Source organism: Cyclopterus lumpus, chromosome 13, assembly GCF_009769545.1.
Source record: "Cyclopterus lumpus isolate fCycLum1 chromosome 13, fCycLum1.pri, whole genome shotgun sequence".
Classification (NCBI taxonomy): Eukaryota; Metazoa; Chordata; class Actinopteri; order Perciformes; family Cyclopteridae; genus Cyclopterus; species Cyclopterus lumpus.
The window spans coordinates 6,970,398-6,995,632 of NC_046978.1; the positions used below are offsets into that span (position 1 = coordinate 6,970,398).

Here is a 25,235-nt window from a genome sequence, read left to right on the forward strand (position 1 = left end):
ATGCAGTTTTGATTGTTGATCATTTTTCAATAAAGTGTTCTTAAGTGTTTGCGTTTATTAGCAAGACTGACTTATCACTTCACTTATAACTTATTCACTTATTACTCATGCAAACAATTTGTGTAAAATGTACCCAGTTAAGTGGTTTTCAGGCTGCCAAAAAAAAAAGAAAAGGCTAATTAATTTTATGAAAGTTGATATTTAATTTGGAGTGTTACATTTCAAATATATAACCCACACTACACAAGCCATATGTATATCTGTGGCAGGCCACACGTCATGTAACGACACAGTAACCATGAATATAAATAAGGTTAGATAAGGTTTAAATGAAAAATCAAAACCAAACTTTTCGTTCTTTTCTAACTATTCTTAGACAATCACCACTGCTGGTGAGGATTTTGTCAATTTAAATGCTGGCAGTGTTGCTAAAAATGAAACTATTATCGAAAAACGTACATTTTACTGGCTGTTTTATCCCCAACGATGCTGAGGGTATTTCAGGAAACCAGTCCCTCAGTAACAAACCAGAGATGAAGACCATTACAATATGGTCACTCCTGAAGAAGAACCAGGGGAAAGACGCATCATGACTCGGTCAGCAGATTTCGGGAAATGATCATCCTCATCACCTCATTGGTGCCTTTAGGGGAAACACAATGAGAATAAAGAATCACGCAAACTAATTGTTACAAAAGCAAGCATGACAGCTGCCTAAAATATAAGGGCATCATATTCAATGTGATGCACAAGACGGAGGTAAGAGGAGCCGGTTAGAAAGCCTCACCCTCTAGGATCTGATGCACTCGGATATCTCGGACAAACTGCTGCACTGCGTAGTCTTTGAGGTAACCGTAACCACCGTGCATCTGAAGAGCCTGGTTGCAGATCTGTTGAGTAAGGACAAGCGGCAATAGAGAAGAAGTGAAATAAGGACAAACAAAAGCTGGTACTTTTTATTGCTCAGTATTACTCACGTTAAAGCACTCGTCTGTGGCAAAGAGTTTGGCCATGGAGCAGAGAGAAACGGCATCGGGCCGGTCCTCCTGCAGCGCTGTTGCAGCCTCACGCACCAAAAGGCGAGACGCCACCAGCTTGGTGGCCATTTCTGCCAGCTTGAACTGAAGATACTACACACACACACAGACAGACAGACAGACATACAGAGAGACATACAGAGAGAGAGAGGGGAAAGAATGGATTCAAGATGTCTGTCAGGAACAATGTCTAAATACTTAAGACTCTAGGATCCTTTTCTGACCTGGTTGTTGGAGAGCGTCTCTCCAAACTGCTTGCGCACCAACAGGTGATCCCTGGCGAGCTGGACACAGGCGTGTGCCGCCCCGAGAGAACAGGACGCTGTGGAAGAGTGTTTGGATATAAGCTGGTGGTGGTGGTGAAGACACTTTTTGCAATAAGTTTGAGTGCATTGAATTGGGCAAAGATGCGTTTTAATACTTTTTAATTAAATCTATTTAATACAAAAAATACTACTTACATGGTCCCTTTTTAATGTCAGCTTCCTACAAATATTAAGCACCTCGAGACTCCTACTTTGTAAACGATATGCATATAAATTATACACAGATCTGTTGCCAAAAAGGCTCATTCACATCTGCTTAGAAGACCGACTCGCTTCAGTTTACAAAATAATTACATCTGCAGAAAAATCCTTATTTTTTATTTAATAATTTCCATAATCAGTAGGATTCCATTTATTTCCTCTAGCTATGGGAATACATTACATAGCTGGCTGTCATTAACATTGTACAGTAAAAAGCAGGAAAAGCACTTGAACAGTGCTTTCCTCCTCACCAATATTAATTCGGCCTCCGTTCAGGCCTTTCATCGCCATGGTGAATCCTTGCCCCTCCGCCCCGAGCCGGTTGGTCACTGGAACGGCACAATCCTCAAATATCACCGCCCTGGTCGGCTGGGAGTTCCAACCGATCTGGAGAGCGAATGGGAAAATAGCAAATGACTTACTTCTGCCATCTAGTGGTTACCTGCAAACACTACCTGGAAGCCCAAACAATTAAATTCAACAAGAGTGAACTCGACCTTCTTTTCTTTTTTGCCAAAATTGAGGCCCGGGGTTCCTTTCTCCACCACCACACAGGAGATGCCTTTGGCTCCTTTAGCTCCCGTTCTGCACATCACAATATAGACGTCCGTGTCTCCCCCTCCACTGATGAAGGCCTGAAAGGTCACGAAGGCAGACGGGACATGTTTCGGGCTCAGCGTTTTAAAGAGAGTGTCGACTGTGACTTGGGCCTGAGCAGGTCATCTTACCTTCGAACCGTTCAGGATGTAATGGTCACCTTTCAGCTCAGCCGTGGTCAGAAGGGAAGCCGCATCGCTGCCGCTGCCTAGAATCATAGGTTGCAGGTTCAAGATGTTGCAGTGCACACATGCAGAGAGCAACAACTATGAATCTATTGCACAGAAAATATGTTGTTTCTTCTTTCCTTATTCAATCTTTGCCACGTAAAGACTGACCTGGTTCAGTGAGACAATAGGAAGCAAACTTTCCCATGGAACAGAGATCTGGACAGAACTTCTCCCTCTGCTCAGTGTTGCCAAAGGTGTCGATCATCCAGGCACACATGCTGCAAAGAAAAGAGCAGACTGAGAATATGCATGCAACTACATAGAAAATATATATTTCACAGCTATAATTATAGTGCCCATTACAGCGGAGAGTGCTCACAAGTTAGTTAATGTATCTATTTATTTATTATAAGATCAAAAAGCAAAGAACCAAATACATCTGCGGAAAGTCAAATTAATCTTTGGTTTGAGATCGTCTGACGAAAGTCCCCAATCCGTACGGATGACTTGGCGCCACTGATATCGACTACATGAAGTTTGGACTTATTGAAGAGTGACATTCTAATAGCCACTGATCTGGCAAATGTGGATACGTGCTATGAATGCGATATTAGGGGGTCCGTACTTGTGGATACTGATGTAAGCTGTGGTGCTGACACATCCTGTGGACAAGGCCTCAAAGATGACGGATGTGTCCAGCCGAGAGAGGCCCGTTCCTCCAACATCCGGCTGAACGTAGATCCCGCCAAACCCCAACCGGGCCGCCTTCCGCATGGTCTCTATTGGAAAGATTTCCTGTAGGGAAAACAATCAACATACCTGCAGTTGATGATTTACACTAAAATCAAACTCCTTGGACATATCATTGATTGAATACACCATTTCAGGATCAGCCCAATTATGACTGTAAGAGAAGTGCTTCAAAGTAATGGACAATGTAGATGAGGCGCATTCTATCAATCCTTTGAAAACACACCTGTTGGTCCCACTCTGCCATGTGTGGAGCCATTTCATTGGCTGCAAAGTTAAAAGCCACTTCTTGAAACTCCTTCTGCTCCTCTGAGAGTCCATGAGCGGCTGTCAGCAAAGAGTAGATGACATATCAGATGCAGATGTGTAGTGTGTGTGTGTGTAGTTGCTTTGTAAAAATATGAAATAATTAAAATCAGGATTGCTTACATTCCTTCACACATCATACAGCCTGCCTAAAATAGGGGCGGTGCTAAACTAATGAATGACAGCTCACAACGTCACCGGGGCATGTCATAATAAAGTGGATGTGTGCGTTCACGTTACCTTGTTGTGTCCAGAGTCAACAGAAGCCTGTGTGTGTGTGTGTTGCAGGACATTGTGAGTACATTGAGACTTTCTTTAATAACACACGTCCTTCGTATAAACTAATGCCAACTGTTTATTCGTTTTCTGGGACTTACGGTCGACACAAGAAGCTATTCCTCGTCTCTGTGAGCTTCTGTTGCAAATCAAACGCTGGTTCCTGCAGATGCTGGAGCCCAGTCGAGCAATTCTTCCCAGAGGTCCGACGGCCGCCATGTTTACCTCCACAGCGGTCTGTCTGTGTGATTGGCAAATAACATTATGGCGCACTACCGCCACCAGCTGGTATGGAGTATAGATGCTCATGATGAAATGATTTGTTTTCCATAACAAATAAATAAATATATATATATTTATATTAACATCTGTGGAACACAAAGCAATGGTCACTGATTTGCTCATTTATTTGCTTGTGATACTTCAGCTGTATTCAGATAATGTGGTCATGTTGGGAGTGAAGACTCCTTAAATGCTCTTTTTGGGAGAGAATATATATATATATATATATATATATATATATATATATATATATATATATATATATATATATATATATATATATATATATATATATATATATATATATATATATATAACCGGACGGTTCTTTTAGGTAATGGGGGGATAGGTTTTAATCAACGTAAACGGGAGTAGACGGTAATCAAATCAAATGTACCCATAACTTTGTTCACGTCACGTGTTGTTGGCTTCTTCCGGGTTTTTTTAAGTGTCTGACCTGTGCAGCGCTGCTACAGGTACTCTTTATCTGTGTTTTAGAGGCTATCTACTGACCAGAGCTGCAGTTTAACTTAATCTGTGTTAAAAGATTACCTAAAAGAAAAGTTTTGTTTCATTTATTGTTTTAGTTTAGTATTATCAACGAGGTTTAGCAAAGTAACACATGACTTAATATATGTACATCCTGTACATATTTTAAAAAAACGCTGACTTGAGATGTCTACTGGAAAAACTCAAACAAGGCAATATACAATGCCATCATCCTCAGTTTCCAGTCTCAATGTGAATATTGTCCTTATAACTATTATTCTAGGTTTTTAAACTTAAAATATTTAGGTTTTGGACTGTTGGTTTTGGACTGTCCAATGACCAACAGATGCAAATCATGACATTTTAAATCATGATTTTGGACATTTAAAAAAACAATTCTGACATTTAATAAACTAAACAATTAATCATGTATGTATGTATTAATGCAGCAAGTAGAAAACATTCTTAGTTGCAGCCCTAGTGACATTTGTTGACAATGTTTATTTGTTGGTGATATGGATCACATTCTCCATCAGTGTGTATGAATCTATATTGTGATATGGTACTTAAAATAATTAATAGACAAAATGACATTATTTTTATTTTTATAATCCGGCCAAAAACAAATACCTAATAAATCAAAGTTCTGTAATATATCCATGCAAAAAATATATAATCAGTTATCTCAGTATGAATAATATAAATGGTAGATGATTTGATATCATCAACCCTGTTATGGATTGGATGTTTTAAACAGGTGTCTTCATCGACCGTGAGAGATGCCTCCAAAGACGAGGGCCAGCGTGAGTAGAAGAACTGCGAGTTCAGGTGAGCCAATAAAGGCGCATAGTAAAACTTCTTGTCTAGTTTGGTATTTTCTGAGGGACGATTATTGCTGCGACAAAACAGGCAAAGAGGACGATGGGGAAGCGGCTGGCGGGAAGAGGAAAGCTGCAGCTCCTGTTGAGTCTGGAAAAAATAAGGAGAGCTCCGAATCTCCACAGTACTGTCGCTGGCTCATGAAGTCTGAGCCAGAGAGCCGCTTTGAGAACGGCATCGACGTCAAGGTACTGATCCTCATCAGTCTGGGTCCTTTTTATATAAATATGAGCGTCCTGCACTCGCCTGATGCACCCGTCCTCATTCTGCAGTTTGGGATCGAGGATCTGAAGGCTCTGCCTGAGCAGACTGGTTGCTGGGATGGCGTCCGCAATTATCAGGTAGAGACGCAACAGGGACTCCTGTAATGACGAGACGTTTCCCTCAAATAAGGCACTACTCTAAAAGATGTTTTGTCTCCAGCCTTCTCTTTTTTTCTTTCTTGTTTTGTTCCTCTGAATTACCAATCACCCGCAGGCTCGCAATTTTATGAGGCAGATGAAAGACGGGCAATTGGCTTTCTTTTACCACAGCAACTGCAAGGAACCGGGGATAGCGGGAGTCATGACAGTGAGTCGCTCTCTTTCCACAGCGGATATTCTGACGTCCTGACGCTTTAAACAGAGCCAGCATCATTTCCCGCTGTTTTTTTTCTTTTCTTTTCTAGATTGTGAAGGAAGCTTATGTGGACCACACTCAGTTTGACAAGAAAGATGTCCATTTCGATGCAAACAGCAAGCCAGACAACCCCAAATGGAGCATGGTAAACTCATTCCGGAAGTAGAAGTACAATACCGGATGATAACAATCGCGCATTGAGGTTTTCTTCTCCCTCTCAGGTAGATGTCAAGTATCAAAGGACGACAAAGCGTTTTCTTCCTCTGTCTGAGCTGAAGAAGTACCACCTGCAGCATCGCGCCAAAGGAGGGCCGCTGAAGGAAATGGCTCTTTTCACGAGGGCCCGGCTCTCTGTGCAACCCCTGACCCCTGGTAGGTGAAGACGTTCTCCCTTTGGGACTTCTTTCAGCTTCTGAAGCCCTCGCTCTGTTTGTTTGTTTTCTCTGCAGAGGAGTTTGACTTTGTCCTGAGTTTGGAAGATAAAGAGCCTTTGTGAGGATTTGGACCAGACGATTGTTTTCTTTCTCGACACTGAAATCATGAAGCAGCGACCTCGTTCACAGATATTAAATGTGCTTTTGTCAAATAACGTCCACTTTTTTACCTACATCTCCGAACGATACAGAGCAAGCTTGTTCAACACCTGATGTTTATTTGACAAATTCCTGCTTTATGTAAAAGAATAATCAATAAAATTGCATTGAGTCTGTTTTTAAAGGCGCACTATGGTGCTGATCTATTCTTGACTTTGTGACTGTTGCCCTCTTTTTGCTAATGCAGTTTGTGCTGGACTGGCGGCTCTGTATTCATTGTAACACAACACACACCATACATTTAATTATTATTGGTTAATCTGATGATTGTTTTGATAAGAAATAAACATGACATAAGTTGTCATCTTAAAAACAGTTGTCATCTTAAAAACAATTCAAGAAGTCTTTAGCTGACAAAAGTACTTAAATGACTGATAATAGAAATAGCTGCAGCAGTTCATCGTTCTTTGGTTCTTGCTGTCATTTCCTTCTTAATTCCCCTGAGTCGATTGGAGGGTTATTCAGATCAGCTGTTGCACAGCTTGCGGTCAGGTGTCATTCTGATCCTTTGTCGACTTACTGCAGACCTCATTTGAGCAAATTCTGCCAAACATGCGTTACACTCTTCTGAAACTACCAGAGGGTTTGGGGCATTCGGATTCTTCCTCGACTAAATGGACTCGTTAGTTAACTCTGCTTCTTTGACATCTTTAACTTTTCTATTTTTAAGCATTTTGAAACTTAGCTGGAGTGAATATGCTAAGAACACAGTACCTGAACGAACGCCCACAGGTTGTGATTTATTGATTTCCTTTGAAACCCTTTTCTTGACACACTTTCTGGTCAAACAGGTATTCTTCCATTGTGAAGCAGTTGTGGGGGGAATCGGTGCGGTCAAATAGCTACAGATGTTTTACCAAGACAAATTGATGAATAGTTTGGTTCCTAAATCGCTCTGCAACATCAATCACTTGGCCTCTTCGAAGCTCTCAATGATGCACACATATTTGAAAGATCTGAAGAAACACCGACTCTCCATGAGCTGTTAAATTGCTCTCAGCCGCATGCCGTATGTAGCTGTGTTGGTATGATGAGGCTTTATTATTGTCCATTTGTCCAACCAGTCTGTTACTGTTCATCAAAAACACATTCACTCTTTGCTGTCAAACAATCAAGTCGGAGTTCTTTTTTTCTTCTTTCATTTAGCATCAATTTATTTGACTTTCAGGGACAAGGAATAATTAATTTGCAATTTGCAAAAGATATTTCTACTGTAACTCTTTCTCTGGTTAAGACTAAAATCATGTTAGAGGCATGAGGATTTCATTTGCTTGATACACTTAGGCACAACTTTAAAGTCTCTAATAAAGAGGATACAGTGGACTTCATATCAGACCTGAATACAAACACCCTTTCCTAACACCACTGGAATGCCAAGGCAAAGCATATGAACATGAAAGGTCATCTTGTGGCACCGTGTACTGTAGAGTCAATGAACAGGAGAAAAGGTTTTAGCTGGTCTTATTTACAGATCAAAACAAAACAAATGTGTGCAATAATACCTAAGCCCTCAATATGGGAAGTTTCCGCATTTATCATTATTCTTTTTGCACACATACACACAAACAAAGAGAAAATGTGTTCAGCAAGATAAAGCAGTGCAGAGTTATCTCAGATGTCTTGACCTTACAACAATGTTAGGAATGTATTCATTAAAAAAGGTGGAATGTCAGCGGTACATTTCTGAAAATCCATGACAGTTGAGTTGCATTAATTAAGAGATCAGAAATTAATTTATCCTAAAAAAAAACTAAACATTAAAGTAACCAACAGAAGGCCTAATAATTCAAGAATATCACACATGAAAGGTTTTAATGCAGTGGACATTATGAATGATTAGTTTGATTCCCAAACAGAAAAGAAAATTGCATTTATGAGGAAGTACAAGACGAGCAGCCTGAAGCCACTTCGAATGCCTCATGCAAACGGCTGCATTGTTCACATACTGTATGCATCACTGTATGTCGGTCTCCCTTCTTCCTCCATTCAGCTACAAATAAAAACAGCTGCGTCACCAGACGTCGTACAGTTGACGGGTACCTTGGGAGAGGAGATCTCTATCCGCTCTCCTCCTTCGCAGCCTGTTCCAGCGCGCTCTGTGAAGCAGCCGAGCCCTCGAACCTCTGGGAGGCGATGGCCGCCTGATGAGACATGCTCTTCCTCACCACGTCCCCTTTCCTCCACAGGGTGATTTCCTGTACAAGGAAGGGACCGAAGTTTTTTTTTAGAGACATTGTGTGCTTTATTTTTCTTATGTATTGATGTTGTGGTCTTTTGACGCCTCATCCACGAAGGCTCAATACCGTGTCAGTAATTCTGCTGTTGCTCTTGTCAGCGGTGACTTAAAAAAATAAAAATAATAAAATCATGTTTGTAACGCTTGTAAATCAGCAACAAAATGCTTTCCTTTGCCGATGGAAGAGATTATGTAAAGGTTTACACATGTTGCTTGCAAATGTATATAAATGAACTGCACATATAATACAGAGTTCTCTTTTAAATCACAACTTTTAGCTACCTTATATGAATCACTGCCAACAGAAGAACACACACACACACACACACACAATGCCTATTATTCTCATCAAGCATATTTCTGTTGCTCAGAATTGTATTTTAATGCTTTACGGTCCAAAACTCAAAGCTGCGTACAATAAGTATGCGCTGAAGTACAGAATTTGGATACACAAAGCATTTGCCCAACAGTTTTCCTGCACCTGATGTTTCTCTTCCTCAGGAATCCTTAACTTCCCAGCCAGTGTTGTTATCCCTGGCCTAGTCTCCTGCTTTCTGCAGCAGCCTACCTGCTGTTTGAAGTAGCGTCTCTCCTCCTCGTCGATCAGAACCAGGTTCAGGTAGTAGCGCACAGAGAACTTCTTGTTGATGTCTCGCATGGTGGGAGTCAGATCATAACCAGCCAGAAATAACCGGATGGGAATGGACTCTCCTGAAATATAGAGTACATTGTGTCAGGTCATTATTCAGTAAATCTTGAGTTGGGAGATGTTTCGTGATTAAAATGACTACGAGTATGTGTTGGTTACCTCTGACCGGGGCCCCATCCATGATCTCGTACTTGGCGATTGTGTCGTTTTCGTGGTATACACTTGGGCCGGTGCCCGTCGTCTCACGTTTGATGATGTCAATCTCCATGTGTTTAATTTTAATCCTCACCAGCAGGAAATAGATTTTTCCCACAATAACATCTTTCAGATGGTACCTGTCAGAGGACGAATGAAGACACGAGCAGAATTTGTTAATTAAATAATATGTACATTATGGAGGTAATTGTTAATTGAAGCTCTAAACTCCATGACTGATGCTGTCAGAGTCTCTCTGCAGTATGTGCTTGACACCCTCACCCGAATACACCAACGCAGAGATGATGTATTTATTATGATTTCCTGGCTGGATATGGTACTTCATTTTTTGAAGCTGAATTTGTGACCCATATAAAACCTTAGATTTATGGATTTCCTTCAGTTAGGAAAAGTCCCATAACAATAATTACTTGTTTGTTTACTTCAACAACTCGGGCAGATAAAATGATAATGTTGCCATGTCCAGTTGGTTCATCAATTGTTCAAATCAAGAGAAAATTACCTGACAGCAATTTTGAAAGTCAATTAATTAGTAAACTAATGTATCAAGTAAAAATGTGTTCTCTTCTACCAGGTTCTCAAAAGTGATTTTTTGTTGCTTTTCTCTGTTTTATATAATTATAATCATTAGCTCTGTGACATTGTGGTGGACATTTATTTTTACTAATATCTAACATTATATAGATTAAAAAGTTGAATCCTTGACAAAGAAATGTTAATTATTAATGAAAGAATAATGGTTTGTTGCCGCCATACACGTCTTACTTGGATTTGTTGTACTCAAACTCAATGTGGAGACAATCCTCGATTCCAACTTCCATTTTAATGGAGGAGTTGAGTTCAGGGTAAGTGCTCAATGTGTGGACCACGATGTCCACCTCTTTACTGATGTCATTGAGTCGTCTGACCACCGTGGCCCGAAGAAAATATCTGCAATAAAAAGAGAGAATGAAGTTCTGTTTCCACATCATCCCATCGAAGCTATAACATACATCATTCAAGGTAACTGTGGGCAACATTGAGCGTCAAAATGCTCAGTTTAAATGGCTAAAGAGTGACACTCAAAGTCCCTCTTTTCCCTGCACACTGACTAACCTTAGCTTGACGTTCTGGCCCGTGTACGACTCGTAGGGTTTTTCAACATGAGTGAACTCAAAGTCGAAGGTCTGCGACTGAGTTATTTCACCCGGCCTCGCAAGATCTTTCACCAGGGAAACAAACTCATGGTGGTTTCCTCTGTCGTAATACAGCTCTAGAGGAAAAGAAATTTGAAGCAAAAGCAAAATAAGAGTTGTCCATCCTGCTTGCTAATTTTTAACCCGTAATAGCAAATTTGCATCCTGACGATGGGCACAGTCTTAAAGCAAATAGCACAATATTTAAAAGTAATATAACCCAATTGGACTGGTTCAATTCATTTAGTCATTAATAACTGAAGGTGCACAAAGAAAGAATCACGGGTTATGTGCTTCTATTGCTCTGAAATATAATGTTCACGCCCCACACCAATCATTTGTGTACAGTCCCTAATATAATGTTGATTTTATCTATATGAAAAATACAATGGGTGTAATAAGAGGCCAGACATATTTACATGTGATCATGTAAATATGTTGTGTTCAATGATAAACACATGAAACAATATCTCAATTGTGGACATCATATTTATTTTTTAACCTACCTATTTGGCCAACAAATTCAATTTTGATCCCCTGGTGCTCCAGCCTCTTCCCAGGGTTCTTCAGTGTGACGTTCACCTTTCCACTGACAGTCTCGCCGTCATAGAACAGAAAGTATTTATCTTTCTTTCCATCTTCGGTCTTGTGTTCAGCCTTCTTCCTCGTCTCAGCGTCATTCAGGACCACATCAATGTCTGCGCTTTGTCCAAAACTAAAGAAACTCATCTTGTGTCAACTCTTATCGTGGCTGACTTGTTAGCAAACTAATTACCACGCCTCTAAAAAAACCTGCTAATGTTTCAAAGTAAAACACACAGTAAGTAAGGCCTGCAGGTTGAGCGACCTCACTTCCCGTTAGGAGCGAGAAATACACGAATACACGAAGACAAAGTGGAGTTTCGATATGTTAGACAACTCCCCATTAGCTACATGTCCACACCGACGAAGCAAAACAGCAACACGACGGCACAAGGAAAACGCACAATAATACGTCCATCAGCAAATGAGCCGTTCCTTCCTCTGACGGCCTTACGTCACAGTCTAACGTCACACCGCGGACACACTAGCACGCTCCGTAACCGTCTCAACGCTCGCTGTGTGCATGTAAATTACATGTTTGTTTTCTGGAAGAAAAGACGGTGTATGTTGTCAAATCACCAGGATGTACGCCACCTGCATCGGGTTGACTACTTCCGGGTGGCGTTTTTCAAAATAAAACCCAGAAGTCTTTTAAACTGAAGTTTCAAACACATGTTCCAAACTGCAGTCTGTTACCAAACCAGTGAGAGCTTGTACGTGCTTTGTCTATGCTTCTAACCAAATAATGGCAGTGGGGAATAAGTACCAAATAGGCTATATTTATAGTAAAGTCATTTAGTCAAGTGGAAGTAGCTGCACCACAACAAAAACATTATTCCATTACGGGTAACAGTCATAATACAGGCAAACTAATATTAACATTCAAAAGTACTTAAAGTATCAAACGTAGAAGTACTCTTTATACAGTAGAATGTCCCCTATCATTCTAATATTACAATATTGGATTATATTTCCTGATGTTTTTAAGCAGCTTTTGTTGTAGTTGGTTGAAGTTAAGCTGATTTCAACCTGTATACTAGTACTAGTTCTCTCTAGAATGTATAAGTATAAATAAGCATCAATAGAAAGTACTTACAAATTGCACTTCAGAACCTTTCTTTTTGAGTATGACCTTTTTCTTATACTTTTGCTATTCTACTTTTCTTCCACACTTCACAGTACATCAGACAAAAAAATAGGATAACTATATCTGTAATGTATACACGTATAGTATAATACTAATATACAAAGTAGAGTATTTTCCTATTGTGGTATTGCTACTTTTTCTTGAGAAAAGTATCTGAATACTTCATTCCCCACAGAGGAAGATTAAAAAAATGTTTTAAGCTGCAACTACTGTGTGAATAAATGTGTTTAAAATGTGTCATATCTAGCGACTAACTGTTTTTGCAGTAGACTATCAAAATAAGTTTTGAAATGCTGGATATGTTTCTCGTGCTTTCTCAAAATCAATCTGTCTTTACACATGACTACAACATTTACAGTTCAAACGTATTTAATAGTAACAAAATAACGTGAACATATAGCATTAATATCAAATAAACAGTGGACATTTTACAACAGTTCCTGAGTTGGTACACAAATCATTGACACTAATGTTTGAAATGACAGGCTCAACACTGCAGATACACACTGAACAGTAAATACTGTAAATTTATTTCTGACAAACAAGTTTTATTGCAGTATTTACAATAAGGTATGGAGTGCAATATATGCAAATGAAAAGATCAGAGATGTATGTATTTATGTACATCAAATACTGAGTCAAAACTGGACAACATGTCCAATACTCACAAAATAATTAGTAAAGCATAGAAGGTCACTTATACACAGAAACAGCACTCTAAAAATCATACTTCACCACCTTCATAGTACATATTGACTTTGCAGCATAGTGGGATATATGTTGTTCAAACTCACAAGTTACTCTTTACTCGTATAGACTCGCTATTATCTGTGAATATAAGAAAGGCTGATCAATTGTGCCTTATGAATCTGAGCTCATCAGTCTTATACAGTCTGCTGCTTATTGCCTGTATAACTATAGTATATACAAAATAACGTCCAACTTATCCCCACATGAAACAAAATAAGAACTTGTTTATCTTATGAACAAATATAATGTAAATTTGCTTCGTCAAACAATTTCAGTGTACTCAGTAAAAAGTTTAAGAATTATAAAAGAAGATTTGTCCAAAAAATAGCTTCCAGCATCTTTTGCATTAACACTGGGGGCCAAATATCAAATTCCACAGCTTTGAAATGGTTTTATTGTATAATAACAACATTGCAAATTAGTTAAAATGAACAAAATATGGAGTAAAAAATGTTTCAAATGGAAATCAATACTAACAGAGAAGAAAATAAAAAAAGCTATCACGCTATGAAAAACATGAAACACTTTGGCAAGTTTGTTGATTTGATTTTGATGTGCATCAGATAATTATGTGCCATGTTACACCTCAAACTTTACCATCTGGAGAATCATTGTAGCAGTTTAACCGTTAACAGTTTTTTGCTTTAGTCTTGGTTTCGTCTTGTCCTCCGCTGTCAAATGATGAACGAGGACTTGTGGCGAAAATGGCCCTGTGAAAAACGAGGATTATGAAATTAGTATGCACAACTGATCCTTCAAATAGTTTAATTTGTTCACAGACATGCAGCAAACACTGTGCCGCTCTGCAGATTTTGTTTACCTCATCTGCATCGGCATATTCAACGCTCTCATTCTGTGCTGGCCAATTGTAGCTGGAATAAAGGAATAAAAGATACATAATAAAATACAAAATCCTACAAAATGTTGCCTCTGCCGTTCTTCAGAGATTGTACTCACTTATTTTCATTGTGGCCTTTTTTGTAGAAGCATCCACGTTTAAAGGAATGACAAATGGAAGCAGCCAAACAGAAGAAAAGCGCCACTCCACCAAACGACTTGAGGAAAATCCCAAGGATGTCGACATCATCTGCAACAGGACACAGAGAGGATTATCTTCACGGAGGGAGGTGGCCGGAGACATATCAAGTACTATGATCTGTGTACTTGTGTATCTTCATTATATGTATTTAACTTGGGGCGGAAATCATCACTTGATTAATGGTTCCGCTGATCAGCCAGCCTTCGAGTAAACATATCAAACATTTCCTTCTGATACCTCGAAAGCGTTATGCCATTACGACACAAACACCCCGTTACACAACACGAGTAAGACAGCTTGACATAACACTCTTATATCTTGGATAGTAAATAGTGACTCAGACGTTCAGACACTCACAGACTTCCATCATTTGTGAAGGACACTGTGCATGTCCGGCATCATTCTTTGCCTGGCAGTAGTACTCCCCTGCGTCCTCCTTCCTCACTCTTCGGAATTTCTGAGTAGACATTTTTAGAGATGTTTCAGTGACAGCTGACAGACAGCTGCGTGGTCAACAAAATGATAAAGGATGCTTGGCTGTGGATACATTCTTTTGACATTTCCTAAAGACCGATTGTCTTGAAATGTGTTGTGACATTTTATGATATGGAAATGTGTTTAGTGACGTGGTTGTTATTATGTCTTTGAAGAACACCATAAACACATCACCTTGGCTTTGAATGTAACATTATCCTTCTTTCATATGCTGGTTTTTGGTTTAGCCCCCTCTGTGGCTATCTTTATGCGCATGGATTTATTAAATCCCATTTACATTACTGTAGATAAACTGTACTTGTCCCATGCAACGGAACATAACATCAACTACATTCGACTGAGGCAGATTCTGCTAAGTTTATTTCTAATAAAATAGTAACATCAATAGTAAATAAAATGTTTTGCCATTTCTTTAGTGCTAGTTTTTTTGCAGGACGTGAAAATAAATAGAAGTATAATATACATATCACAGTCTATGTCTTTCTTACCAAGCCACCCGTGTCAGGGTTGATGCTATATGAAGAGTTGACCAACTTTGGGCTGTTTTTGGGGTCCTGAGGAAGCTCCTCGCTGTTGTGGAACCAGCGGTACTGAGGAGCAGGGAAGCCCTCGTTCTCAAGACATCGCAGCTCGGTTGACGTTCCGACTGTGACCGCCTCTGGCACGCTGCACCGTGGTACAACAGGTTTCACTGCGCACACACACACACACACACACACACACACACACACACACACACACACAAACAAAGAATTGACAAAAGAGAAAACATGAACTAAAATAGAAAAACACCAGTAATATATAACCAAAAATATATATAATAGAAACTATTTAAAAAGTCGGATGCAAAGACAGCAAATGTTGGGCCTCCCTTCATCTTAAGTAGATCTCTGTAGGCAATGGTTGTCCTCACCTGAGAGACTTTAAGTTACTGCATGGACACAACAATTCAGGAATGTACTTAGGTTGTACTTAGGCCTTCAACGCGTGGCCTTATAGTCGGGCTTGCTGTTTTCACCTGCTTCCAGCCTTTATACTATGCTAAGCTAATCGACAGTTGACTGTAGTTTCATATTTAAGGCCCAGGTGTAAGATTGGTGTTGATTTTCTCATCCATGTCTTGGCAAGAATGAAAAATCTGTCAAACCATCCCTTTTATTAAAATGTAAAATGAATTGATCATTCTTGAATATAAACTAAATATATACTTTTCATCATCCTCAAGAATGCAAATGTAGATGTGCTGAAGTCTTCAACCACGGACCAATATGGTGCCAGCTCAGCGTACCTCTTACTGCAAGACTAATAAGAATCTCGTCAAAGTCCCTTTGGTCATCGATGGCGGCCACCTCGCAGCGGTACTCTGCGGTGTCAGACCGAGTGGTGTTGAAGATCATGATATTGGCTGGCTCTCTGAGCTGAGCTCTGTGCTCCAAGTCCCCTTTCAAGAGAGGAACACACATCACTTTACAATTGCTCATTCACACACACAGCATGACTTCACAGTCCAGGAGAACAGAATGCGACGCCAAGTTCTTTCAAGGTAGCATTCATTTCACTGAGCTTTGAGTCCTGAGACATTGCTTTGATATGGTCCTACTGGTTGGTGGGGTTTTAAAAAAGGAAGAGTGTGCAAGCGGTTTACCTGCTATCCTGTTTTGAAAGTACACATAACTGGGGATACCGTTCTTAATCTTTTTCCATTCAATCCTCGGGTTGTTTGTGGAGATGGACTCTATTAAACAGGTCAGTTCGATGGCTGTGGGGGAAACAGAATGCATTAGGAAAAGAAAAGCTACTTTAGCTAAATAGGTTAGAGTGATTTTCCAGCAACTTACGCTCAAATTCATTTGCCCACACAATCTTGTCTGTGGTTCGGAGGATTACCCCGTGTGATGATGGGATGTGACCTTCGAAAAAAAGAAGCAAGACACTAAATGCTGAGTAACCCTGATGGCACACCAAACACAAGCATTTTCATTAGTAGACATTATCAACTGGGCATGTTTCCTAATAAACAGTGGATTAAAGTGATAAATATAGAACCTCTCAGACAGCCTTGGGATCTGATTTAGAGTCAACATTTCTTATTAATCACTTCACATTTCTTTTTTAAGAGGATTAACACCTGGGGCCAAAACGTGTTTTCACATGCATTTTTAATGAATGTGTGTGCTGCACACTATATAGGCTTTAGAAAAGAACTGAGTCCTGAGAATAAATATTCTGACATTATTTTATTTGGGTCCTATGTAATGGTTAATTGTATAATAATTCGTCTGGTGATGAAACACTGAACGGGAGAGCAAGTTTTAAATGTGAAATTGCTGCAATACAAATGTGTCTATTGTTTCAGCCTCTTGTGCGCTGCATTTTAAATGAAAAGTTAAAGTGACTGAAGTTAAAGTGCTGACTTTCAGCTTTTTAGCTTTTTGTTTGACACACCCTGGAGAGCCAATGTGGGAGGACTTTTCTGCATAGTCCCTCCAGTTTGAGGACAATGCAGCAAGACAATATTCATAAGCATACAAGGCACGGCAATCACAGAGTTTTTTAAGGCCAAAATAAATCCCCTGACCCCAGTCCAACTGAGCATTTGTTTCAATTAATGAAGACCGAGGCTCATAACTAAACGCTCCCGAAACAAGTCAAATCTCGAGAATTTTATACAGTACAAGTAAGGGGTTTCAAATTATTTATGAACATTTCATTTGGGGTTTATGTGTTTTTGTATCTTAGCATAACTTGATATACTGCACAAGGGTATCAATTTGTTTAACCACAAACACTCATATAATGAGAAGTAAAAAGGAAAACCGCCAATAGAAGTAGAAATAGAAACTCTCAGACGCAAATTGGACATGCACTTCTATAAAAAACAAATCTTATGTTAGAATATGAACATCTGCATTGCTGGTTCACTGGATCTCACTAGTTTTTGGGTGACAATGTCCCTCTGAAAAATCACTGGAATTGGTCAATGATGTGGCACTCATTAGAGCAGAAAGCCTAAAACATTACATAATTTTTTTCAAGTTAAGTGAGAGAGCTTCTTCGCTAAATTGTGACACTGATTAACACTGAGGTTTATAGGATAAATAATGTATCACAATCCCTGAACAAAACAAATCAAAAGCACAAAAATAACTTGACGGTGGGAATGTGTTTAAATTCAAAGCATATTTAATGATCCGTCTTATTTCCCCCCGGCACAAACAACACATGAGATATACTTATTTTAAGTTCCTTGCTTGAGTGCACTCCTTAAAGCAATCAGTGTTATTTTGAAAATGTCAGACTGTAATGGCAAGGGGCATAATGCACAAGTTTTGTCAAACTTGGGCCAGCAGATTGCCAATTTAAGTGGAAAATAAGTGAGCAAAGAGCGAGGGTGTGCAACAACAAATTAAGAAAATTATAAAATGACAATGTCAAATGTAAACAGAATTCCACAATGTGTCTGATTAAAAATGCTGAGGATAAATAAGCAAGTTTCCACCATCCACTGGCACCCTACACTCAACCCATTGTGCCTGTGCCACTTTCCAATGCAATAATTGCTGGGTGCACATGCGACTCACAGCACCCATGCTGAGTAATGAAGGCATTATCGCTCCGTGTGAGGGCTTTCAAATGAAGTCTGAAATTAGATAACAATAATTATCTGAGCGGGCCTTGAATACTGCAAGACAACCCCTCCTGTTTGCCAGAGACCCCGTGCACTCTGACTAACCGTCTGTTTATTCAAAGCAGCCTCGTTACGACATTTAATTCGCTAACATATAGCCAACGCTCAGCCTGAAACTGACGGAAATGTGGGTCCTGCCAAGGCATAAGCACAGCTGCAGACACTGATGAGATCTGACTTCCAGGTCTCAGCTTCCGTCTCTGTTGCTGACTTTCCCACCCTGTACATCAAGAAGCTATTTATAGCCCAGCTGTGACTGGACATCCCATGAGACACAAGGAGAGCTCGTCCAACAAGCGCTCCCTTGGCATATGTGAGACAGGGTGAAGAGTTGTCTCTCTACAATAGAGGCGGAAGCTTTCACTACAGCTTTCACATAAAGACATCTGATAGAATCGGCTAGTATCACGCTACCATGTCATTTCATGGATTTCAACATAGCAGTGTACAATGTGTTTTTCTAAGTTTACAGGAAACTGTCATTAATAATTAAGTTTTGCTGAAGCACTCTGGAACTCAGATAAATACTCTTTGGGGGTGACCTTTGTTATATGTCATCCTCCCCCCCTTTCTCTTTGACAAAACATTACCAAAACAAGAAACTGTTTCAGTCCTTATTATTCACAGCAATAACTCATACTGAGAGTAGTGCATGACCACTTTAGTGAAGACACAATAATAAATATATATATATATATATATATATATATATATATATATATATATATATATATATATATATATATATATATAGTGTACCAACTGCACAAACCAGGCACATTTTGACATTATACTTTTTTTTTAAGTAGGCCGTGGGAAAGTGTAACCACAGACAATTAACATGACAATGTGTAGCTAATTACTAATACGAGCTTAGAATAAAAGCATTCACACAACAATGGTTGGTCCCCTAGTGACACAATATAGGTTGAAAAGGAGACCATATTTTTGAATTTCAAAATTAATCTCAGAGCTGGCTGGAAAGCCAACACAGGCTCATTCTTAATCCCTGTGTTTTTGTAATGCATAGACAAAGCAGGTCTATAGTCTGTTCTGAGAGAAATGTGCTCCTAAATGGCCAGATTCCGCAATCCTTTTACGCACTAAATATAAAATGAAATAACCCCCCCCCCGAAACAAACACAATAAATGTCAAACCAGTGAATCTATAAAAAGCTGTTTTCCCAAACATTCCAGTGCAGTCGCTGCAAATATACTGAAGGCAGAGTTAGCAGCAACATGAAGGGGTGTATGGACCACGGACCACTGGGATTCACAGCATACTAAAGTGAATGTGTAGAACTAATCACTCCAGTGGATCAGTATGAAACAATCATGTTGTCACACTTGAGGAAATGTAAGAATAGGGCACGAGAACTGTATTCAGTTTTCTAAAGCCATCGAATGACCAACATGACACTGGTGAGGAAACAAGCCCTCCACTGCAGGATCCTAGAGTAAATAAACAAAGACATATCAACATTTTCCAAGACACTAAATATGTCTGACCAAGCTGACTTTAAGACAAATGTGCGATCAAGAGCTCCGTCGACTCAGCAAGTATTTTAATAAACGATTAACTGTTTTATCTCTGATTCCAGCTTCTCAATTTTAAAAGGGTTGCTGCATTTCTCTTATGACTGTGAACTGATCACAAATAAAACAAGCAATCTGAATACATTACCTCGATAAATTAATCATTCTACATTCTGCAGAACGATTTATCGTGTTATAAAGCATTCTACAGAAATATTAATCTATCTATCATGAACATAATTGTTTATTACAGCCCTATGTAACATTATATAGCTTTGATTAAGAGCAGGAACCAGATGAGGAAGTATATGATACTGTCAGTGTGGAATAACATGATGATCTTCATGCAAAAAGTTTAATTTTTTCAAACTAGAATATTTAAATATAAATGTGCAAGTTATACGAAGCATGAATTAAACAATACTAAAACAGATTATTATTCATTATCTAAACCCAAAGGCAGACTAAAACTAGAGGGAAGCATTTCAGACTATAAACATTATTCTAAAAAAAATTTAATAATTTCTCCTGCTGGTGGTCGTGAGCTACATTTACCCAATTAAAGAGTTTCAGGACCAAAACACACTGTCTCCAACATGATAAATGAAACGTTGCTTCATCAGTCTCTTAAGTCATTTGGTTCACATTCACAGAGGAACTGGGTCAAAAGTGCAACACTTACTAATATAATCTGCCATTTGGAAATAACTCACTCCACTGCCAATGTTCATCCAACAGCAGAGTGATATCACGCCAAGTGCACACACCCGGGAGGGAAAGAATACAACACATCACCCGGCATCAGCTGCATTGATCAGCTCCAAAGCTCCAGTTGTTGTTGTTGGGCAGGGATGACGATGAGGCCTGTCATCTCCAACACACCGTGTCTGGCTCTTCGCTTTCAACACACTAATAGCACCCCACTCATCATCATCATCGTCAGTGATCACTAAAGGTCAGTTCACACACTCTTGGATGGGATTCAGTTGGTGAGACAGATTCAACTCGTATGAACTCAATCTGTGGGTCAGTTATGTGGCTGTTTACTCACAGTCTATGTGCTGCATGCTCAATGCACACACAGTACAGTAGATGCATGTTATGTGAGCTGGGCCCTGGGATTGCTGGTGCCCTTTTGTCTCATAGCTGACACGACAGGTCCCGTCACGTTACCACGTGGTTGCTTTTTTTCTTTCACCCAAAGTAACGTTTTGCTTTGTTGTTTTTTGTGTGTGTGTTTTTTTGACATTTAGAAATGTCCTCATAATTACCCGCCAGAGACAAATAAACACACGAACTGACGTCGTGACTTAGTTTCTCCTCCGTGACGACGTGGAGCGACACTTCACCCGAGCACTGTGCTTGTTGTGAACGGCTCCCGGTAGCGGACGGTATACATTAAACGGTGAATGACGCTCTTGAAACTACCGTGTCTTTCAGGTTTCATTCTCTCAACGTGACGTTACCGTTAAAAGGGAGACATATTACATTGACAATAACGACAACAAAAAAACTCCCAAATACTAGCGTGCAAATGCATACGGCGTGACGATAAAGCTCCCGTGACATTTCCCAACCTGTTTCTGTCAAGCTAACGTCTGCCGTCCACAGTTAGCATTGGCAGCTCCGGTACAGCTGTGATTTCAGGCTGTACGGTCGCCGCACCTCGTTAAAGCCGCGCGACGTTTCCATAACAGCATTGACGGAAATGCAGAACAACTTACCGAAACTGGTGGACAGAACAAAACAAGCCACGAGTCGCGCAATCGCCATCTTGCAGCGTCTCGTTTATCGGTCCCAGTTGCACACACTCAGCACCTCTGCGAGGTATGAGGATGGGGGGCAGAGCAGACTGGTGGATGTTGCCATCGACGAGTTTCCATAGCTACAAGCGATGGACGACAGAGACGCCCTCAACGCTGCCTGACAGGCAGTAGGCGGGGTCAAATATGTACTCCTCTTTTCCAAGATATATTTTAAAAAAGCCTCCCTCCAACAATGCCCATTAAATATAAATATTAAAAGAAAATTAGAAGGAATTTAAGACCTGAAATAGCACAAAGTAGGTAAATGTAGGGGGACATTATATATCTTTTTTTAACATACATTGGTCTGAAAAGAGCATCACAAGTTGTATATATGTAAACTGTTTTAATTATATTGTTTGTATATGATTTTTTTAACGGATTTATAACTGCAGACTGTATGTCTTATTAGAAATTGGAATACAATTATGACAATATTCAAATTAGTGTATGTCCTAATTTGTAAAGAATAAAAAACAAACTTTATCCAAGGCTGGATTACAACTGGGTTTGGCTAACAACTGCCCTGTGACTCCAAAGGCTCCAGGCTCACCTTGCAGGTTGTGATAATTAAATTAATGGCACGTTTATTTGTTAATAGCCTACACAATATTAAAGCCATAAGAAAACACTGGGATTAATTATCTGCTCTTGAGATCCCATCTTGGTAAGGGGCCTTTCTTACAATCTAGTTTTAAAGGCCTTGATTATTTCACTGTATGTTGTTTAAATACATTAACTAGTACGTTGATAAATTTTTCTAGATCAATCAAGCAAATACAATTTATATACACGTCTCTTTAGAAATGTGAACATTCTTTAAGACATAGGAACAAATTTAACACTCATACTTTGACGATCGGTTGACAAGGTGAAACTTCTTTACTTCTGGGTTAGGCTGCCCTTAAATGGGTGCTGAGCCTGAACAATGCTAGATGGACTATAGCTTGTTGTATTTGGTAGGGGAGCGTTAGTCCAAACTAACGGAAGCACTGTACCTGTTTCCCTCGTAGATGTTATAAAATAATGTTATCTCTGGCATATTTGCAGCCGCAGTTGGTCTCCGTAGCTTGTGGCTTCTATAGTATGCCACTCATTGAAGTTTCAATTGGAGCTTGTTTATTTGATGGTGGTCGTTAGTAAAACAACTGGAAAGAAGTAATATCTTACTGGAATTCTGAATAAAAGCTTTTGGACTCCAAATAAATCATCACAGCTTACTTCCCACCTTCTGGTGGGGAAGAAACAGATGGTGAATATGCTATCTGGCTATGTGGGATGAGAATGAGATCTTAAAAGTACAACTGATTAATATGCCAGCGTTGTGTATACTTGATTTAACACTTGAGACCAACACACTGACTAAACATCAGACTATGGCTTAGTTTGCAGCAATAACAGGGTGCATAATTACTTAAGATACTGGAACAACTTGTAATAAGTGACTTTTAAGCATAAGTGAACATACAAAGGTATTCATACAAAGGTATTCCAAAATAATCTCTTTTCAGACACAGTGCAATTATGAATACTACTGGACATCTCTGTTTGAATAAATTGTAAGCCATATAAGCCTATTTTAAAAGTAGTTGACAACACAGGCCTATATGTGCAGTAGTTTATTCACAAATGTTTATTACCATGCTGGTAATTTTAGTGCCTCATTTTATTTTATATCAATGTGGTAAATGGCTCAGCTCTCATCAGTTTCTGTGATTGCTGATGAGTAGCGGCGCTGGTTGGCATGTAAATCTATAAACCAGCAAACACTTACATTTTTCCAGTTGCCAAATATTTTGGTGTTGTGATCTCTTTCATTTATGGCGTTAAAGCGTTACTGCGCTGGGTGGAAGATATAACCGCATCTCTCATGAGGTCGACCACAAACATTATCCCTGCACGATCTAATCTGTAGCGTTTTATTACCTCGCTGTCATTCAGCGTAAGGAGAATATTTCTCCTACCTCTTTGTCTTTCCACCATTTGTTCCTCTTCTTAAAAGTCATCCACCCTTCTCTTAACAGTATTTCCCCTTAGGAGCTCTTATTATACATGCTAAGAATTTTTTTAATGTTTTTTTATACTTTCATCCAGGATCTTATCTAACCTGCAAGGGGAACTTCTTGGATTTTCTTTGTATTTCATCACTACGAGCAACTCTTTTCACGAAGAAGCTTTGTGAATACAGCCATGATTTTCTGGTATGTTGTTGCCCACCTCCAAATATGGTATGGCTATCTTTGTTTGAAAGGTGTAGCACTTCACGGACCTACAGAAGCGTGATGCCTGTTTATATTAAATGGAACATTTTGAGGATCAAGTAATAGAAAGTAATACCTACATTTCAGATGCAAATGCAAACTTAAAATGTGCATACAAGAAAAAAGACTGAAATGGCCTGTTAGTTGCACCAAATATCCATTAAGAACCTGAACTTGCACCTGAAGCGGTGACTGTGTCTTGTAGGAAGTTAACTCTAATTTAACCACTCTGACATCTTGAATACCATTGTGGTCAATGTTTCCAATGTCCTGCCTGCTGTGGCATAAAGTATCATTTTTGGCATTGTGTTAACAATTAACCTGAATGAGGCCGTTTTAAAACATGGTCAATTTAGTTGACAAGAGAAAACACTAGAATCAGCAACGATGAACTCACACTGAAATAAGGGCGTTTATCTGTGTTAATTTATGACACAAAAATCATCTCGCACAGCCTTGATCTCATTTCAAATGATGACCAAATAGTTTAGAAATATTACAACCACTGAATTGGAGAAGATATATATATAACACAAATAGGCCTATATAATGAGCCCATGGTGGACCTTTATACTGTATATACATATAACATCAGCACTACACTCATAATGCTCTGCACACTACAGCAACTAACTGTAAAGATGGTTTAGCTTTACTAAGAACAGTACTTGAGTAAATGTACTATGTAGTATCGATCATTGGCAAAAGGTTGTTGCCTGGAAGACATCAGGATTATAAATCACTACAAGGGCATCAGGGCTGAAGATGGACGGTTCACAGAGAGGATTTGCCCGTACATCATAGTGCTAGGCATTGATTCTAAACACCAATTTCTCCTGTAGACCAGCGCTCATTCCCAATCCTTCACTAAACCTACTGATGGTGCAAAATGCTTAAAGGAAGGAAAAGATAAGCAGAGTATTTCGTAATACCTGCATTTTGCAGAAAAATAGCATAATCCTCTTTAAGTGGGTCTATATTGCTGATGCTTCTAATATTACATTCATGTAATTTATCTGCAAGTTGTATCTATTTTCATTGCTTACTGTGGAAGCAGCAGCTGCTAAGTGTTCAACCAATAGACAGCAGGTGGCAGTGTACCACCAGACATTATTGTATCAGTCTATCAAAC

At 39.4% G+C, this 25,235-nt stretch overlaps 4 protein-coding genes across 7 annotated transcripts; 1 reads left to right on the top strand and 3 right to left on the bottom strand.

Moving 5' to 3' along the window:
• Nucleotides 1-179: 179 nt before the first annotated feature.
• Nucleotides 180-3,917, bottom strand: acad8 (acyl-CoA dehydrogenase family, member 8). The gene is made up of 11 exons (XM_034547959.1): nt 3,765-3,917; nt 3,308-3,408; nt 2,957-3,126; nt 2,500-2,609; nt 2,293-2,369; nt 2,062-2,199; nt 1,816-1,951; nt 1,262-1,359; nt 978-1,130; nt 788-890; nt 180-643 (listed from the first exon to the last, which is right to left on the bottom strand). Exons 1-11 carry the CDS (start codon nt 3,880-3,882, stop codon nt 588-590), a joined length of 1,260 nt encoding a protein of 419 aa, XP_034403850.1. The 5' UTR covers nt 3,883-3,917; the 3' UTR covers nt 180-587.
• On the top strand, nt 3,568-6,648 carry thyn1 (thymocyte nuclear protein 1). Of its 3 annotated transcripts, none has more exons than XM_034547964.1 (8): nt 3,568-3,681; nt 5,192-5,262; nt 5,344-5,501; nt 5,586-5,654; nt 5,791-5,883; nt 5,981-6,076; nt 6,153-6,303; nt 6,381-6,648. In XM_034547964.1, exons 2-8 carry the CDS (start codon nt 5,214-5,216, stop codon nt 6,425-6,427), a joined length of 663 nt encoding a protein of 220 aa, XP_034403855.1. In that variant the 5' UTR covers nt 3,568-3,681; nt 5,192-5,213; the 3' UTR covers nt 6,428-6,648. The 3 variants fall into 3 exon arrangements, with proteins under 3 accessions (XP_034403855.1, XP_034403856.1, XP_034403853.1); XM_034547965.1 differs by lacking the exon at nt 3,568-3,681 and adding an exon at nt 3,846-3,951; XM_034547962.1 differs by lacking the exon at nt 3,568-3,681 and adding an exon at nt 4,380-4,421.
• Nucleotides 6,649-7,639: 991 nt separating this feature from the next.
• Nucleotides 7,640-12,002, bottom strand: vps26b (VPS26, retromer complex component B). Of its 2 annotated transcripts, XM_034547961.1 has the most exons (7): nt 11,307-12,002; nt 10,721-10,877; nt 10,391-10,555; nt 9,569-9,744; nt 9,329-9,471; nt 8,565-8,719; nt 7,640-7,945 (listed from the first exon to the last, which is right to left on the bottom strand). In XM_034547961.1, the coding sequence occupies exons 1-6, from the start codon at nt 11,527-11,529 to the stop codon at nt 8,582-8,584; spliced, it is 1,002 nt and encodes a 333-aa protein (XP_034403852.1). In that variant the 5' UTR covers nt 11,530-12,002; the 3' UTR covers nt 7,640-7,945; nt 8,565-8,581. The 2 variants fall into 2 exon arrangements, with proteins under 2 accessions (XP_034403852.1, XP_034403851.1); XM_034547960.1 differs by lacking the exon at nt 7,640-7,945 and having other exon boundaries at nt 7,970-8,719; nt 11,307-11,995.
• Nucleotides 12,003-13,927: 1,925 nt separating this feature from the next.
• jam3a (junctional adhesion molecule 3a) lies at nt 13,928-21,871 on the bottom strand. The gene is made up of 9 exons (XM_034548710.1): nt 21,762-21,871; nt 16,652-16,723; nt 16,459-16,572; nt 16,102-16,254; nt 15,302-15,504; nt 14,676-14,775; nt 14,237-14,366; nt 14,100-14,151; nt 13,928-13,989 (listed from the first exon to the last, which is right to left on the bottom strand). The coding sequence occupies exons 1-9, from the start codon at nt 21,808-21,810 to the stop codon at nt 13,954-13,956; spliced, it is 909 nt and encodes a 302-aa protein (XP_034404601.1). The 5' UTR covers nt 21,811-21,871; the 3' UTR covers nt 13,928-13,953.
• Between the last annotated feature and the right edge of the window lie 3,364 nt (nt 21,872-25,235).